The sequence below is a fragment of the Molossus molossus genome, unplaced genomic scaffold, assembly GCF_014108415.1.
Source record: "Molossus molossus isolate mMolMol1 unplaced genomic scaffold, mMolMol1.p scaffold_m16_p_18, whole genome shotgun sequence".
In the NCBI taxonomy this organism is placed as follows: Eukaryota; Metazoa; Chordata; class Mammalia; order Chiroptera; family Molossidae; genus Molossus; species Molossus molossus.
This window is the reverse complement of record NW_023425353.1, coordinates 3,469,333-3,488,146: the sequence shown is the minus strand read 5'-3', so window position 1 is coordinate 3,488,146 and position 18,814 is coordinate 3,469,333. Positions and strand designations below refer to the sequence as shown.

Below are 18,814 nucleotides of genomic sequence, written 5' to 3'. Positions count from 1 at the left end.
CACTCACTTAGGTTGAAAGTGAAGGCATGGAAAAAAATCTTTCAAGCAAATGGAAAGCAAAAAAAAGTAGGGTAACAATACACATATCTGATAAAAATAGATTTCAAAATGAAGGCCATAACTAGAGACAAAGAAGACCACTACATAATATTGAAAGGATCTATCCAACAGGAAGATATAACCTTGGTAAACCTATATGCAACCAATATAGGAGCACCAACATATATTAAAAATCTTTTGGAGGACTTCAAAGGAGAAATCAACAGCAATACAATCATAGCAGGGGACTTCAACACCCCGCTGACATCACTGGATAGATCCTCTAGACAAAAAATTAGCAAGGAAATAGAAACTCTAAAAGAAGTACTACACCAAATGGATTAAATAGATCTCTACAGAGAATTACACCCAAATACCACAGAATACACATTTTTCTCAAGCTTACATGGGACATTCTCAAAGATAGACCACATGTTAGAGCACAAACTAAATCGCTACAAGATCAAGAAGATTGAAGTCATATTAAGCATCTTCTCAGATCACAATGGCATACAACAAGAACATGCAAAGACATGTGAAAACATGGAGGCTAAATAGCATGTTACTAAACAGTGAATGGGTTGCCATGGAGATCAAGGAAGAAATTAAAACTTCCTGGAAACCAATGAAAATGAACACACAACAACACAAAATCTATGGGATGTAGTGAAAGCAGTTCTGAGCAGGAAGTCAGTAGCACTACAGGCCTACCTCCAAAAGCAATAAAAATTTCTAAGAGACGATCTAACCTCACAACATTAAGATCTAAAAAGTAAACAAAAAGTAATCCCCAGAGCAAGTAGAAATAAGGAAATAGTAAAGATCAGAGCAGAAATAAATGACATGGAGACCAAAAAAACAATTCAAAGGATCAATGAAACAAAGAGCTGGTTCTTTGAAAAGATAAACAAGATAGATGGACCCTTAGCTAGACTCACCAAGAAACAAAGAGAGAAAACCCAAATACACAAAATCAGGAATAAAAGAGGAGAAATAATAACTGACACCATAGAAATACAAAGAATTATTAACAAATATTATGAACAATTATATGACAACAAAATTGAAAATCTAAGCAAAATGGATAAATTTCTAGAAACACATAGTCTCCCAAAACTGAACCGGGAAGAGATAGAAAACTTGAACAGACCAATAACAACAACAAAAAAAATTGAAGATGTAACAAAGACTCTCCCAGCAAACAAAAGCCCAGGCCCAGAAGGCTTCATGGGGGGAATTTTACTGAACATTCAAAGAAGAACTAATAATACCCATTCTCCTCAAACTCTTTCAAAAAATTCAAGAAGAAAGAAGACTTCCAAACTTGTTTTATGAGACCAGCATAATTCTAATTCCAAAACCAGAAAAAGACACTACAATGAAAGAAAACTACAGACCAATATCCCTGATGAACATAGATGCCAAAATCCTGAACAAAATACTAGCAAATTGAATTCAGCAGTACATCCAAAAAAATTATTCACAATGACCAAGTGGGATTCATCCCAGACATGCAAGGCTGGTACAATATTCACAAATCAAGAAATGTGATACACCACATAAACAAAATGAAAGATAAAAATCATATGATCATATCAATAGATGCTGAAAAAGCATTCGACAAAATCCAGCACCCATTTCTGATAAAAACGCTCAGTTATCTGGGAATAGAGGGATCATATCTCAACATAATAAAGGCCATATATGAAAGACCTACAGACAACATCATACTCAATGGGCAAAAATTAAAAGCATTTTCCTTAAGAACAGGGATAACACAAGGATGCTCACTTTCACCACTCTTATTTCATATAGTATGGAAGTCTTAGCCACAGCAATCAGACAGGAAGAAAATATAAAAGCGATCCAAATTAGAAAGAAGAAAGTAAAACTGTCATTTTTTACAGTTGACATGATACTATACGTGGAAAACCCCAAAGACTCCATTAAAAATTTACTAGACTTAATAAATGAATTTGGCAAAGTAGCATTCTTATACTCCAATGATGAATTCACAAAAAGAGAAACTAAAAAAAAATCTCATTTACCATCGCAGCAAAAAAGTTAAGATACCTAGGAATAAACTTAACCAAAGAAGTAAAGGACCTATTTGCAGAACACTACAGTCATTGAAAAAAAAAAAAAAAAATAGAGGATGATATAAAAAAGTGGAAGAACACACCTTGTTTATGGATTAAAAGAATTAACATCATTAAAATGTCCATACTACCCAAAGCAATCTGTAGATTCAATGCAATCTCCATCAAAATACCAATGACATACTTCACAGAACTAGAACAAATACTTCAAAAGTTCACATAGAACCAAAAAAGACCTCGAATAGCCACATCAATCTTGAAAAAGAAGAACAAAATAGGAGGGATTACATTACCAGATTTCAGGTTATACTACAAAGCCACTGTAATCAAAACAGCCTGGTACTGGCACAAGAACAGGCATATAGACCAGTGGAACAGAACAGAGAACCCAGAAATGGACCCAAGGCAATATGCTCAAATAGTATTTGACAAAAGTGGCAAGAGCATACAGTGAAGTAAAAACAGCCTGTTTAATAAATGGTGTTGGGAAAATTGGACAACTACATGCAAAAAAATAAAACTAGACCATCAACTTACACCATACGCAAGAATAAACTCAAAATAGATAAAAGACTTAAATGTGACTCATGAATCCATAAAAATCCTAGAAGAAACTCTAGGCAACAAAAGTTCAGACATCATACGCAGCAGAATTTTCACTGACACATCACCTTTGTTTCTAAGAAACAAAGGAGAAAATGAACACATGGGACTATATCAAACTCAAAAGCTTCTGCGCAACAAAAGATACAATCATCAAAATGGAAAGGCTACCCACTGTATGGGAGCATATAATTGCCAATGATATATCAGATAAGGGCTTAATTTTCAATATATATAAAGGGCTCATACAACTCAACAAAAAGAAAACAAAGAACCCAATTACAAAATGGGCAGAGGAACTAAATAGACACCTCTCCAAACAGGACATACAAATGGCTAAGAGACATGTGAAGAAATACTCAAAATCACTAATCATCAGAGAGATGCAAATTAAAACAACAATGAGGTATCACCTCACACCTGTCAGAATGGCTGCCATCAACAAATCATCAAACAATAAGTGTTAGTGAGGGTGTGGAGAAAAGGGGACTGTAGTACACTGCTGGTGGGAATGCAGACTGGTGTAGCCTCTATGGAAAAAAATATGGTGTTACCTCAAAAAATTAAAAATTGAACTGCCATTTGACCCAGTGACCCCACTTCTAGGAATATACCCTAAGAAGCCTGAAACACCAATCAGAAAGAATATGTGTACCCCCATGTTTATAGCATCACTATTTACAAATAGCTAAGATCTGGAAACAGCCCAAGTGTCCATCAGTAGATGAATGTATAACAAAGCAGTGGTACGTATACACAGTGGAGTACTATGCAGCTGTAAGAAATAAAGACTCTTATCCTTTGAGACGACATGGAGGGACCTGGAGAGTATTATCCTAAGTGAAACAAGCCAAGCAGAGAAAGACAAGTATCATATGATCTCACTTATTTGTGGAATATAATGAACTTAACAGTCTGAGGAATGGGGTAGTCCCAGAGACATGGAAGTGGGGTACAGACTGACAATCCTCAGAAGAGGGGGTGGTGCGGGAGAGATAAACCACAGAATTTATATGCATGTATGTATGAACAGTGGACATGGACAACAAAGCTGGGGACAGGGCAGGGAGGGATGAGAAGGGTGGAATCAGTGGTGGAAAAAGGAGAAACATCTGTAACAAAAATAAATTAATTAATAAATTAAAAATATATAAAAAAAACACTAATTCAAAAAGATATATTAAAAATAAAGTGTCAGAGGGGAAAAGGCAAGATGTAGAAATACCAGGCACACAGACCTGTCATTCCCTATGGACTGTGCCAATGGCAGGTATGCTAATGGAATACAGTTTTTAAAGGGTAACTTTTCACTGTGGGCCAGAGTTTGCTTTTGATACCAAATGTATTGGCGACTGGAAAGAGAGAGAGAGAGAGAGAGAGAGAGAGAGCGCGAGCACTGATTTACTTTACTCTCAGAGTTTAATTAGGCAATTCAAAATTATAATATTTTGGTGCTTTTAATTACAGATAAATTATGATTGTGATTTCACTTTAAAACCTAAATTTCTTACTATTTTCTCTGAAAGATCTGCATTATTTTTGTTAAAGGCTTTTACCAGCTTTGCAAAATGAGTTAAATAAAAAGGGAGAATAAAATATATTACCATTTGAAACTACTCATCTGTAAGAGTAAAAATGCTCAGCCCCTAGTCTCCCAAAGCGAAGTGCGCAAGGAGGCTGGCCCTGCAGGAGGACGTCCGCCCGTCACTCGTAAACCCCAAACAGAACCCCATGGTATCAGAAATGCCCTCTGATCTTTTATAAATGCTAGATATTTTCACTTGCAAAAATGTTCATATTAACAAATTATTATCTGTTTTTTATATTGGGTTTCCAAATAGTACTCAGGGTGATTGAAAAATATGAGCCCTGGAACTGTACAGCCTGGGTTTAAATCCTGGCCTTTCCATTGGTTAGCTTTGGGGCCTCAGGCAAGTTGCTTACCCACCCTCCTTACCTCAGTTTCCTCATCTGTGAACCAGGGATAATAACACTTACCTCATAGGGTTGGTACAGGATTAGTAAGTTAATATCTGTGAAGTATTTAGAGCAGTGTCTAGCATATATATTTGTGCATATATATTGTGATATTAGCATATATATTGTGATATATATATATCATATCACACAAATGATATATATATCATATCACACAAATGATATATATATCATATCACACAAATATATATGTATGATAAACATATGATATAAGTGCTATTTGAAAACCTGATAAATAATACAAATTTCATTCAAAATGAAAACTCTTCTGTTAAAAGATTCTAAAACTTGTATTTTAACCTGTGAGTATTTATTTAGACAATAATTACTTAAAATTAGATTAATCATTATTGATGCAATTCATGTTAACCAATCAGCTTTAATATTCTTCATTAAAATGACATAAATTTACCCATGATTTCATTCCCCCACAATAAATTCAAAAATATTTTGATGAAGAACACTTCAAACTTAAAAAAAATTTTGTATATGGTACTCTTTTAAACAAAAATGCCATAATACTTATTTAAGATAGTGGGTATAAACTATGGACAGGACTTTTGCCAGGTCCTGCTGTGTTTCAGTGTGCAGGATTGGTGTTTGTATGTAGTAGGTGTTCAATAAATATTTGTTCAATGAAAAATTCTTGTTCCTAATAAAAATTTTACTTAATACATTTGAAGATATTTTAAGTGTTAAATATTATTCTTCTAACATTGCATAGTATCATTTTTAATGTCATTAACATTCCATCTTATGAATATACACGTTCTTCATCCACTCTCCTATTGTTGAGCATTTATGCTACTTACATTGTCTTACTTTTATAAACAAATATTGTGACAAGTACTCACCAAAAAAATTTGCATTTACCTCTGATTATTTTCTTAGGATAAAGCCTAGAGGTGTCTGGGTAATTAATTACATGAAATTTTAAGGAATATGATTCATTCACTATTTATTTGGTAAAGACAGGGGTGGTGTGTGTAGGTTTACAGTAAAACACAGAGTCTATTCTTGTATAAATATTGATTAATTACTGTAGTATTTTCCATTCGAACACTGTAAAGTTAGTACCCCACCCTGTATTTGCCAAATACCTCTCCCGTGCCCCAGGGGTACCAGAAGGGCGAAAGCAGGCACTGTCCTGTCAAGCGGATCTGTGTACCGCAGAGGCTGGTAAGCGACAGCCATGGTCAAACACAGCTAAGTGCCTTTTACTGACTTTCAGTGAATGGAGTTTTACCGGAGCACCGTCACACTTACTAGTTTCGTTTTGCCTGCAAACCCCCCGCCGGCAATGGCAGAGCTGGATGGTGGTGACAGAGACTGTAAGGCCTGCAAAGCCCAGGATACTCATCAGCTGGCTCATTACAGGAAAAGTTCACCAACCCCTGACCTAGGAGCTTGTCATTTTATCAAATTTCCCTCCAGGAACTTTCTGTTCTCACTGTAACCCAGAAGACGTCTTCACATTAGCAGGGCAAGCATGATTGGATTTCACTGGGTTCCTTTATTTATGTTCTTAAGAAACTTTGTACAAAACAAGTCATCCTGAGCATGGCATGCATGAGCAACCACCAAATCTGAAACTAGTGGAATGAAAATTATTGAAATTCACGTTAAGTGAGACATGAGAACTGGTAGCTGAGGCGGTGTGACCCCTCAGCGGTGTGACCCAGCTGTCCTGTGTGTTCCGGAGGCTCAGAAGCCTGGAGTAACTGAGTTGCTCATGTCTTCTGCTGCCCGGAAATAAGACTTTAAAAATGCTGGCATTGTTGAAAGCAATTGTGTATCATTTTATCTATGAATCCATTTTGTTTATTCTGAAACTTACCAACATTACCTTAATGACTCACATAAATGAAAATAGCTGTTATTTGACTTTTTTTTCTCCCAGCACTGGCCTCATATAGGCATAGTAATAAGTATTTGTCAAAGTCACACTGTTTGCTTACAAGGTATGAAGGCTTTTAGACACTATAATGATGGCTCTTAATTCATTTTTTCATATTTAAAATAAGCCATAAAAGCCCATCTCTGAAGAAACAGACCACTTTCATTGGCTTTTAGTGATATTACTGCTGTCATAAGTGGAAAATTGGCCTAATTCAAGTGATACTGCCGTGCCCTACTACAAACTGCCACTTGGCTTAATGGTTTACTTCTTCCAATGAACGTGGGGCCAGGTATGGGGATGGTCCTACTGTCTTCCTGAGGGGCAGAACCTGACGCCACCACAGTCTGTGGTTCACTTGAGGAACAGGAAGAGATGCACTTAAAGATGGGTGGAAACTTGCTTAAATGTCTTAGGCAAGTGCTCATTTGTCACATAAACACAGCTTGTGTCCTACTATGTGCCCAGTACAAGGGGACACAAGGGTGAGGAGTTTGATTAAGCTGGAACTCAGCTTTAACCAGAGGATGGCAAGTGAGTGTCTATCGGCCAGATATTATTGGCTCCCTAATATTTTAAATTTCTATTGAGATATAACTTATGTAGAATAAAGTACACAAATCCTAAGTGTACACATTGATTTAATTTTTTGTGTACACCCACGGAACCACTACCCAGCAAGATATAAAAGCTTTCAGCACCCAGACAGCTCCGTTGTGCCTCACAGGGCCTCCCAGAACCTTTGCCCCAAGAATACTATTCTAACTTCTATTTCTATAGATTACTTTTGCCTGTTCTTCATATAAATAGAATCATGCAATGTATATTTTTTATATCTAACTTTGTTTGCTCAACATCTTGTCTGTAAGATTTATTCATGTTTTTATAGTACCAGTAAGTAATTCATACTTTTCTTTTTTTAATTGCTGTGTTATATTCCATTGCAGGACACAATTTCTTTACTCATTTTATTGTTGTGGGATATTGAGATTGTTTCAATGGCTGACCACTTTGAGGAAAGCTGTTTTGAATACTGTTGTGCATGTTTTGTACAAGAGACATACACACTCATTTCTATTGGGCATAAACCTAGAGATAGTTTCTGGGTGGTAGAATGGGTATATTTTTAGCTTTAGTCAGATACTGTTCATTACTTTTCCAAAATCACTCCCATCTGTACATCCATTTATCAGCATATGAGATTCCAGTTGCTCTGTGTTGTTGTCAGTACTTGATATCGTCCATTTAATATCATTTTAATAAATGCTTTTATATGCTGCATGTACAAAAAAATCCAAGAATAACATACTTGTGTTTGAAATATGTTTTCTATGGTGGCTTGAAACAACATAAATTTATTCTCTCCCGGTTCTTAACGTGGGCAGTGAAATCAGTGTCATTGGAGCAATGTCGAGGTGTCGGCCGGGCTGACTCCGTCAGAGGCTCTAGGGGAGCATCCGCCTCTTGCGTCTTCCAGCTGCTGTTGGCTCCAGCATCCTCAGCCTGTGATGCTTCACTCCCATCCCTGTCTCCATGGTCACAACACCTTCTCCTCTTCTGCGTGTCACCTCTTCCTCTGCCTCTCTCTTATAAGGACACTTATGATTGAGTTTAGGGCCCACCTAGGTAATCCAAGTCCATCTCCACAGCTAATAATATCCTTAACTTAATCACATCTGCAAAGCCCTTCTTTCACACAAGGTGACATTCACAGGTGCCAGGGATTGGGACCTGGTATCTTCGGGTGGCTACTGTTCGGCCAGTTCCGCTGACCTCATCTCTCCTCCTCACTACTCTAGGTATGCATGCCTCAACTCTCACCGCTGCCTGGAGCTCTGCTTTCAGAGGGGCTGGGTGAAGGCACGCCTTCCTCTCTGCGTCACTGCTTCCTCCGTACGTTCTTTCGGTCAGAGGTCACGCGCCCAAACTCACATCGGGTGTGTCACTGCCTTGTATAAGCTTCTCCGAGGAATCACCGCTCCCCCATAGACGTGTGGACATTCACACTCTTTGGCTTCTAGGAAGGCATCAAGCGCCTCCAGCTCTGCCCTGCTGTCTTTCAGCCCTCATCACTGGACTCTGCTCAGTCTAAGGGTTAAGATCACAAGATTCAGGGTTAAAACACATTTGTTCGATTTCTGCCTTTACTGTTTACTAGCCGAGGAATCTTGGATAGGCCACATTTTTGTGCTGTTGTAGTTTTCTCTAAGTTCAACTACTCCCTTGGAGTCTCCCTCCTGGTAAATGGGGAGACGAAGTGAGACCACGTGTGTGCCTGGCACTGGGTAGAAGTTCAGAAGAAAAGCTGCTCCGGTTATGTCACATCAAATACAGGAATCCACACGCTGGATGATATTTTATGTCTCTAGGCATTTATCCTCAATGGTTCCTCTCCCTGAGGGATCCTCACAACACTGGTCTCCGTCCAAGTTAACTCCTTCTTGTCTTCGAACTCAGTCCCACAATCTCTGCAGAGCCTGCCCTGGCTCTGGTAGTCACTCAGACCCTGCATATGCAAGTTGTCATACGCACCTGTTTGAAACACATATTCTTTAGCCCAAATCACAAAAATCCTGGCTCTTCATATCTTAGGGGGGGGGTCTCATTAAATATTTAGTTACAAAAAGATTTTGGGGCGATTCCAGTGTGAGTGGCTCCTCAGTCTCCTTTAGCGCCCTGTGCACGGCACACGGCCAGCGCGGCTTGGCACGGAGCCCTCCTGGGGAGAGCATCGCTCAAGAAGCTGTGTTCTCCCACCAAGTTCCCAAATGGCCACATCTCCCATCCATGCAACCTCAATTTTGTAAATTATATCATGTTACTTACACAAGCTAATTATTTTCCATTCCTCTATAACTTACATTTAAAACCTTCTATGGTCTAGACTCTGAACCTCTTTGGACTCAGCTCTTAGCACCCAGACTGGCTCATTCTGCCTCACTGGGCTTGAACATGGCAAGCATCCTTGTGATTCAGACTTTGCAACTGCTATTTCCCGGGTGGAAATTCTCTCCCTCTGAATATAAACAAGGCTTTTGCCCTCATTTCATTCTCCTACCTGCTGGGGTATTGCCCAATCAAAGAGGCCGTCCTTGAGCGCCCTATTTCCACCCCGCTACCCTCTAGCACTTTCATCACCAGACATACTAGATACTTATTTGCTTGCCTCTTGCCTGCTATTCTCCACTAAAATACAAATGCCATGACTATTTTGTTTTTTCCTTCCACAGTGCCTAGACTAATGCCTGGAAAAGAGCTGGGTTTAGTAAATATTTGTAGAGTAAATGAATCTACCACATGGTCTCAGAAATATAAAATTTACAAATGAGAGGAAAAGATGAATCTTATAACCATTGGGTGTGCGAGAGGGCTTCTCACCAAGATTAACTCTGATAACAAGACAAAATGGAGGAGGAAGCTGAAGAAGCAGTAAATAAGTATATACCAATCATCGAAGATTTTTAGACTAATGGCATGGGAACCTCCGACGGATTCTCTCCACCCACAGCTTTTGGGGATGATTAATAATTAAACCATAGACTACATTGTCTTGACACTGACCCGGCTCCGGGTGGCTGGCGGCTTAAGCTGTGCTGTGGTGGGAGATGCCTGTGAATGAGCTTTATCAGGAAGGAAGACACAGGAGTAGATGCAGAAGCCTTGTAAAACCAAGCAGTGCTCTGATTGGTCACTTTCAGTTGGTTTGTGTTTTCAATGCACTGTGCCTGGCAGATAGTAAATGCTCAATAATAAAAAAATGAATAGAACCTACATTCGACAGAAGCTGAGACTGGACATTTACTCTTGAGACTGAGGGATGTCATTATTCTTCCTGGATACTATAGACATATGCAAAGAAGAAGGGCCTTGAAGTCAGAAAGAGCTGAGCTGAAATCCCACATGACTCTTATAGTCTCTCCTAGTCCCTGCTACCTCAATGGCACAACTGTGTCACCACCTTAGTGCTGTTTGGCAGATGACAGGGATTGATGCTTGACTCAGCTCTTTGTAGCTATGATCATAATAAGAGCTGGGGTTTGGATGTCTAAGTTTCAAGGGGATTTCAAGTTAAAATCTGGGTTGCATATAGTGAAAGAGAGAATAAAGACTATGTGATATTAATTTTTTAAAAAAGAAAAGGGATTTTAGGCAAATCTGTTATATCTGGGTAGGGAGTAAATACTATATTTTTTAAATGTGTAAAATTTTAAAAATCAAGTGATTAATTTATATGCTATCAATAATCTTACAAGACTGTATCAACTCTACTTCTGATCTCAGATCTCTAGTCTTTCTGTCATCCCATCCTCAAACAAAAGGACATCCATTACACGTCTTTGTGTGACAAAGACACTAGCTAATGGCTTTTTAAAATCCTGACAAAAACTTGGTTTTAAAGCCCAATTAGACTGTTTATTTTTTTCTTTCATAAATACAACGCTTGAAACGGTTACCATGTTCTAGTGAAAGTTCCATAAAAGTAAGGGTCATGTTGTGTTTAATTTATAGTTTTTGTCTCATTAAACAGACATAATGAGCATTAACTATCAGGAACAGTGAAAGGCCAGGATATTTGTACTTGTTAATTGTTATGATTTATTTCTGTAATTCTGCCCTGCAATTATTTACAGAGTGAAGTTAACCCAATTCCAAGCTGTAAACTATCAAAATTTGTATTTGACTCTATATATTTCCTGCCAAACTTGAACTTTCATGAAAACAAAAGCAAAAATAAAAACAAAATTTGAAGAATGACAAACATCAAGAAGAAAGTGGAATTGTTACAGCTGACACACGTTTTGAAATTTCATTGATAATACTGTATTATGTGAATTAAACTTAAATCACAGTGCTTCCAAATTACTTGTTTTTCACTAAGGAAAAGAACATCCCTGAAGTAATTTTACTTATCTCTGTAAGAAACACACCCACTGCAAAAAAGTATGTCTTCCACATATTTTAATAGGTAACATCTAGGGATCTAAGGTGTGCACCCCACTCCCCACCCACCACGCATTGATCTTGGACAAGCTACTTTATCTGAAGCTCGGTTTGCTCTGCGAAGTGGGGATACTAATAGCAGCCATCTTGTGGATTTTGAGAAAATGCAGTGAATTAAAACATGTAAGAGCTAAGGACAGTGCTGGGAAAATTGTAAACATGCAATATATGTACACTTTTACTGTTATCATCATAACTAATACGTGGAGTTACTAATTCCTTCAAACAGCATTATCTCGCTTCTCTGGACTGACATAAAACCCTGAACATAGTCTGTTCCTGTACTTGCCACAGTGTAGCATGCTCTTTCTGTTTCTTTGGCCTTAGCCTTGACTACACTCTGAGACTCTCCTGAGAAGGAACACACCCTTAGTACAGAGCTGGGAACATCAGGGCCAAGAATGGCCAACCTTTGGCAAACATGCCGCCACCCCTCTGGCACTCGTGATGGTGTTTCTACACTCACCCTACGCAGAATCCTCTTTGCCACAACACTCCCAAGAGCCACTGAGAACAGATTACAACCAAACAGTTCGAGATGCAGTTATAAAACAAATAAGTCACGAGGAGATACAGCATAGGGAATATAGTCAATAAATAATGTTAAAATAACTCTATGGTGACAGATGCTAACTAGACATGGTGGGGACTGTTTTGCAATGTATATATCTATCATTATGATGTGCACTTCAAACTAAGAGGACATTGTATGTCAATTACATGTCAATGAAATATATAAAAATCCCTGAGTTGTACACTTTAAATGGATTCATTGTAAGGTATGTGAATTATATCTCAATAAAGTATTATATTTAAAAAGATGCAATGTATTTGTTACCTATACAGTAGATCCTCATCAAATATTGAATAATATATAATATTTTTCTTGTCTTTATTATTTATTATTTAAAAATTTAAAGACAATTTTTTTAGAGCAGATCTCGGTTTACAACATTATTGAGAGGGAGGTACAGAGGTTTCCATCCTATCCCCAACCTCCCCCCACACAGCCTTTTCTTTATGAACATCACTCAACAAAATGGGAATTTTTTTAAACCAAGAATGAACCTAATCCTCTTCCAAGGTGGGTAGTCTGCAGGTCTTGTCTTTGGTTTCCTGGCAGAATGTAAGAATATAATACTTTCTGTTCTCCCATTCTTCATCTCTTACTTACATTTTGTCTGATGTTTTATTTTTTTTTGAGTCATTCATCTGTTGAGTTTTACCTATCATATACAAGACAATTTTTTTAAAGATCAATCAACATAATGTTGCCTCTTTTCTCCAGAAGGTCAATTTTTATGTATAAAATGCTGTTACTTTATGATTAATTTTGCATGTTTTAAACTCTCCTTTTAGGCTGGTAGCACTCGGTGACCCCCTTCTGACAAGAGGCACATGATTCTACATCTCTGAAATCAAGTTTTGTTTTGTTTACAAAATGAGGATAATAATACCTGTCTCATAGAGCTGTTGTAAGAATTGAGATAATACGCCCTACGAATTTCTTTCATGATACTGAAAACAATTGTACTTACTTATCAAATCTTGGTGGTATGTAATATCTACCACACTAAACTGGAGCCTCTGAGTGCTGTTATTCTGCTAGCATTGCCCCTCTGACAGGAGAGCTTCGAACACTGCGCCAGACACACAGTGAGCTCGATGACTGTAACTTACTGTCAATCACTATTAACAACAGGAAGGGTCAGTCTGGAAGCTGTTGCAAGATGGAGTCAAGCTCTTTGTGTCTGCATCCTTTAGCTTGAGAAACATTGAGAAAAAAAGTTCACAAACTTGTGATTTTTTAATTGTGAGAATATTTTGTTTCTATATGTATTTTTATTTTTTTGTAAAAGCAGTTTGTATTGGGATACATTTTTTTCCTGAAGCAATAACCCTTTAAAGCATCTAAAAATTTGACAAAAAATTATTTCCAGTATAATAGCCTATAAAATGTTCTCTTTAATAATGTAGAAATGTTTAAAACTATGTGTTTGATGATATATGTATATATTACATATATATCTCTATATCTATCATCTGTCTATCTATAATTTTTTAAATAAAAGAAAGAATACCTGTCCATGGTTTCACAATGGAATTCAAATTTTTTCATAGCACTTTGTTTTATTTTTTTTAGGCTAGAATTACCCTGGTGGATATAAATCCTATATAATCAACTTTTTCAAAATAAGCTTGGAATATTTATGATCACATTGCCAGGTATAAAAATGTTAAATCATTGTATTACATATGTAAAACTAACATAATATTGTATACCACCTATACTTAAATTTTAAAAGATTCAAAGTGGTCTAACAAGAAAAACACATACAATTGATTACTAAAAATTTAAGCATTCATTTTTTTTTTTTTTTTGAAACAAATAAAGGCTGCTTTTGGTAGTGCAATCACAGGACTTTAATCTTCATGTTTGACATGAAATAAGTAACTACTATATGATGGTGGGCAGATGCTCAGTGGTAGCCAACCCTGGCCCTTGCCCTTGCTTTGTTGATTTCTGGGAGAGTTCAGCTCATTTGCATGATTCCTTTAGTTCAAGGGTCCTTAATTTTATTTTATTTTTTTTTTATTTTTGCCAAGGAACCTGGTGAAGCCTGTGGACCTCTTCTCAAAATAACATTTGAAATGCATGAAATTAAATTTACAGGAGCATAAGGAAACCAATTACATATATTTATCAAAATACTTTTTAAATGTTGTTATAATATATGTTCATCTTTAGCAACAAATTAAGTAAGATCTAGATATTAAATAACAAATGATGAGGTAAGAATAAGCAATATTTTGAGATATCAGTAATGATCATAATGTGATATGAAAATAATCATGATATCTGTTATTCACAAAAGCACAGTTGTTTTCAAAACTACTATTTGTGATATTAGTTAGAGATTAGTGAAAACAAAACACTTCTTCAGATTAGCTTTGTTTTTGTCCCCAGATAAGACTTTTTTTTAGGTTTCTTCTTTTTCTTCCCAGTTTCTTTTTTCAACACAACACTCAACTTTACAGTAACAGGAATCTTTTATATAGCATTCATTTAGAGATGAATATACTATTGATGAATATAATATTCATCCAGAGAATCTTAAGCGAAAAATAAAAAAGATGAATAAATATCTGGCCTTACTGAAAAGAAATTAAAAAATACCTTTGTACGAGCTTGGTTACATTCTCTAATTGGCAAAAATTCTTACTTCATCACTTGGTTTACTTTCATGTGATACATTGAGCCCTAAAGAGACTTTGAGCCAGAGGAAGAGCAAGACTATGTACTGAAAGAGGGAGATGCAAACCTGAAGGCTCAAGCTCCCGCTCAGAAATATGCTGGTAAGTTTAAGGAAGGTTACTTTAGTCAATAGTTGAATGAATTTTTAATATTTATCAACTTTTATTAAGGACAGAGCTTGATCTTACAAAGACATTGTCATGTTTTACGGTTTTTTTGTTTTGTTTTGTTTTTTGTTTTTACCTTAGTTTCTTTTTCTTAGTGCCTTAACATGTCAGTTGTTGAAAATAATATCACCTTAGCATTTAAAACTCAGTTCACGGAAATATGTTTTTTTTCTTTAAAATGAAAAATATATAATTCCTTAGAATAAAAATTACATTGATTTTGCTCATACTGTTCTTTATAAAACATTCTTTCTAATGCTAATGAAATCTGGTCACTCTAGCTTATCAATAGACTTTATAGTACATGAGGAGGCTTAGATTCAATTTTGTTTCTATTTGATGATGTTCATAAGCACTTACTGTTGACAGGTACTACTGTAGGTATATAGAAAAATACAGAAAGAAATAAGAAACCACACATTTCCTGATGGTTTCAAATGGTCAGGTAAAGAGAGGAAAAAAACTATGAGAAAAAAGGTAAGTTAATAATAGTAGTAGTAGTAGGTATTCAGTGCTTTTCACTTATTATTGCTCATTCTGAAAATTAGCTTATGGTCACAAATAACAGAATTCCAAACTGGCTTAAAAATAAAGTAATTTATTTCTCATATGTTAATTTCAGAGGTAGGATAGCTACAGGATTGATTAAGTCAATGGCTCAACAACACTTACAAGAACACACATTTTTTTCCTGTGTTGTTCTAGGTTAGGTGTGTGGCTTTGTTATAAGTCTGCTTCCCTTTGTGATAATCAGATGGCTTCTTCACTTTCAGAATCACATAAAGACTTGACAGTGTCCAAAAGAGGAAATAAGACTTTCTTGTGAACTCCCTTAGAGGCCAAAATACAAAAACAGAAACCACACACACACACACACACACACACACACACACACACACACACAAGCAACCAACCAACTTACCTTCCCCAAACAAAATAAAACAAAACAAAAACCTTTACCGAAAACCCCCAGCAGACAACCCCTCTGTCACATTGTCATGAATTATTTCATAAACTATTGTTAAATTGATCACTGGCAATGGCAATGGGACTGCTAGAATTGAGTTAAATCAATCAAAATTCTTCCCACTCAGAGACTGATGATGGAGCCAGCCTTCCTGTAAATGCACGGTTGCCCTGAAATAAATGGGTTTCTGATGAAAATTGAGATTCGTTACGAAGAAAAGGAGAATAGACGATGGGTAGGCAATCAACTGTGTCTGCTCAGCAGCCTTTATTATTTTTGATTTGTAACTTTGGTAATCAGACTTCAATGATATTAAGTGATTTGAAAAAGACCAAATTTAATTAGTAGCAAATCCAGATTTAAATACAGATCAATGTGGTTCCAAAGACATTGTTCTTGACTGCAATATTCTCAATGGCATAAACACAGCAATAAAAGTATTTAAAGTGCTATATCTTTTAATCCACAATGAATATGTTGCATTTTGCTATCCCTGATGAACAAAGATGCAAAAATCCTCAGCAAAATATTAGCAAACCAAATTCAGCAATATATTAAAAAGATCATACACCATGATCAAGTAGGATTTATTCATGGAATGTAAGGCTGGTTCAATACCCACAAATCAATTAGTGTGATGCAACACATAAACAAAATAAAGGTTAAAAATCATATAATCATATCAATAGATGTAGAAAACACATTTGACATAATCCAGCACTCATTTATGATAAAAACTCACAGAAAACTGGGAATAGAGGAAACACACCTCAACATTATAAAGACAATATATGACAACCCACAGCTAAGATAATACTCGATGGGCAAAAACTAGAAGTGTTTCCCTTAAGATCAGGAACAAGATGGGAATGTTCCTGTTTTTACCATTCTTATTCAATATGGTATTGGAAGTTCTAGCCACAGCAATCAAACAACAAAAAGAAATAAAAGATATCTGAAAATAATGATGTTGGTATTTCTTCCTTTCCAATTTGGATTTCTTTAATTTCTTCTTCTTGTCTGATTGCTGTAGCTAGGATACCTCAAGATTTTACCCAAAAACATTAGAACTGACTAATGAATTCAGTAAAGTAGCAGGATACAAAATTAATATTCAGAAATTTGGTTGTATTTTTTTTTATCCTCACCTGAAGACATTTTTTGATATTTTGTTCAGATAGAGTGGAAGGGAGAGAGAGAGAGAGAGAGAAACATCGATGTGAAAGGGACACATCGAGTGATTGCCACCCACACGATCCAACCAGGGCCGGGGACAAACTGCAGTTGAGGTACGTGCCCTTAGTGGGAACCAAACCCAGGTCTCTCCAGACCGCAGGCCGACACTCTAACTGCTGAGCCAAACCGGCCAGGGCTTGGTTGCATTTTTATACACAAATAGCAAACAGTCAGAAAGAGAAAGTACAATAAACATTTTTAATTAAAATTGCATTAAAAATACCTAGGCATAAATTTAACCAAGAAGATAAAAGATGTGTACTTGGAAAGTTATAAGACATTGAGGAAAGAAATGAAGATACAAATAAATGGAAACATATACCATGCTCATGCATAGGAAGAATTAACATCATTAAAATGTCCACACTACTCAAAGCAATCTACAGATTCAATGCAATCCCTATTAAAATAGCAATGAGATTTTTTTATACAGAACTAGAACAAATAATTCTAAAATTTATATGGAACCACAAAAGACCCCAAATAGTGAAAGAAATTTTGAGAAAGAAGAACAAAATTGGAGGTATCATGCTTCCTGATATCAAACTAAACTATAAGATTATAGTACTCAAAAGAGCATGGTACTGGCATAAAAACAGACACATTTGATCAATGGAACAGAATAGAGAGCCCAGAAATAAACCCACTTCAATATGGTTAATTAATCTATTACAAAGGAGGCAAGAACATGCAATGGGGTAAAGACAGTCTATTTAATACATGATATTAGGAAAGCTAGATAGATATATGCAAAAAAATAAAAAGAAACTAGACCACATTTTTACACCATATACAAAACTAAACTAAAAATAGATTAAAGACTTAAATCCAAGACCTCAAACCATAAAAGTTCCAGAAAAATACCTAGACAGAAAACTCTCTGACATTAACTTTTAGTAATATTTTTTCCTGATATATCTCCTTAGGCAAGGAAAACAAAACAAAACAAACAAATAGGACTACATCAAACTAAAAAGGTTTTGAACAGAAAATAAAGCCACTAACCAAACACAAAGACAATCTACTGATTGGAAGAGGATATTCACCAACAATATATCAGATAAGGAGTTCACATTCAAAATTGATAAAAAAAAAAAAAAAAAAAAAACTCCTACAACTTAACACTAAAAAAACAAAACAAAACAAAACTTCAAACAATCAATTAAAAAATGGGCAGAGGACCTGAGTAGATATTTCTTCAAAGAGGACATACAGATGGCCAATACACATATAAAAAAATGCCAAGCATCACTAATAATCAGAGTAATACAAATTAAAACCACAATGATGTATCACCTCACACTTGTCAGAACAGCTATTATCAATAAACAACAACTGTTGATGAGGATGTAGAGAAAAGGGAACCCTCATACACTGTTGATGGGATTGCAAATTGGTGCAGTCACTATAAAAGTTCCTCAAAAAAATTAAAAATAGAACTATGACCCTGCAATCCCACTTTTGAATATTTAACAAAATCCAAAACAACATTAATTCAAAAAGATATATGCACCCCTACATTAATTGCAGCATTATTTACAACAGCCAAGA

At 36.1% G+C, this 18,814-nt stretch overlaps 1 protein-coding gene across 2 annotated transcripts in view; it reads right to left on the bottom strand.

Moving 5' to 3' along the window:
• Window positions 1-18,814, bottom strand: part of MDFIC2 (MyoD family inhibitor domain containing 2) — a 130,548-nt gene that overhangs the window by 96,015 nt on the left and 15,719 nt on the right. The window contains exon 2 of one of the 2 annotated variants that reach the window (XM_036266113.1): window positions 6,064-6,077. The exons of the other annotated variant lie outside the window; for it this stretch is intronic. Coding sequence (XP_036122006.1) covers window positions 6,064-6,077 — 14 coding nt within the window. The remainder of the gene's footprint in view (window positions 1-6,063; window positions 6,078-18,814) is intronic. 2 annotated transcript variants of the gene reach the window in all.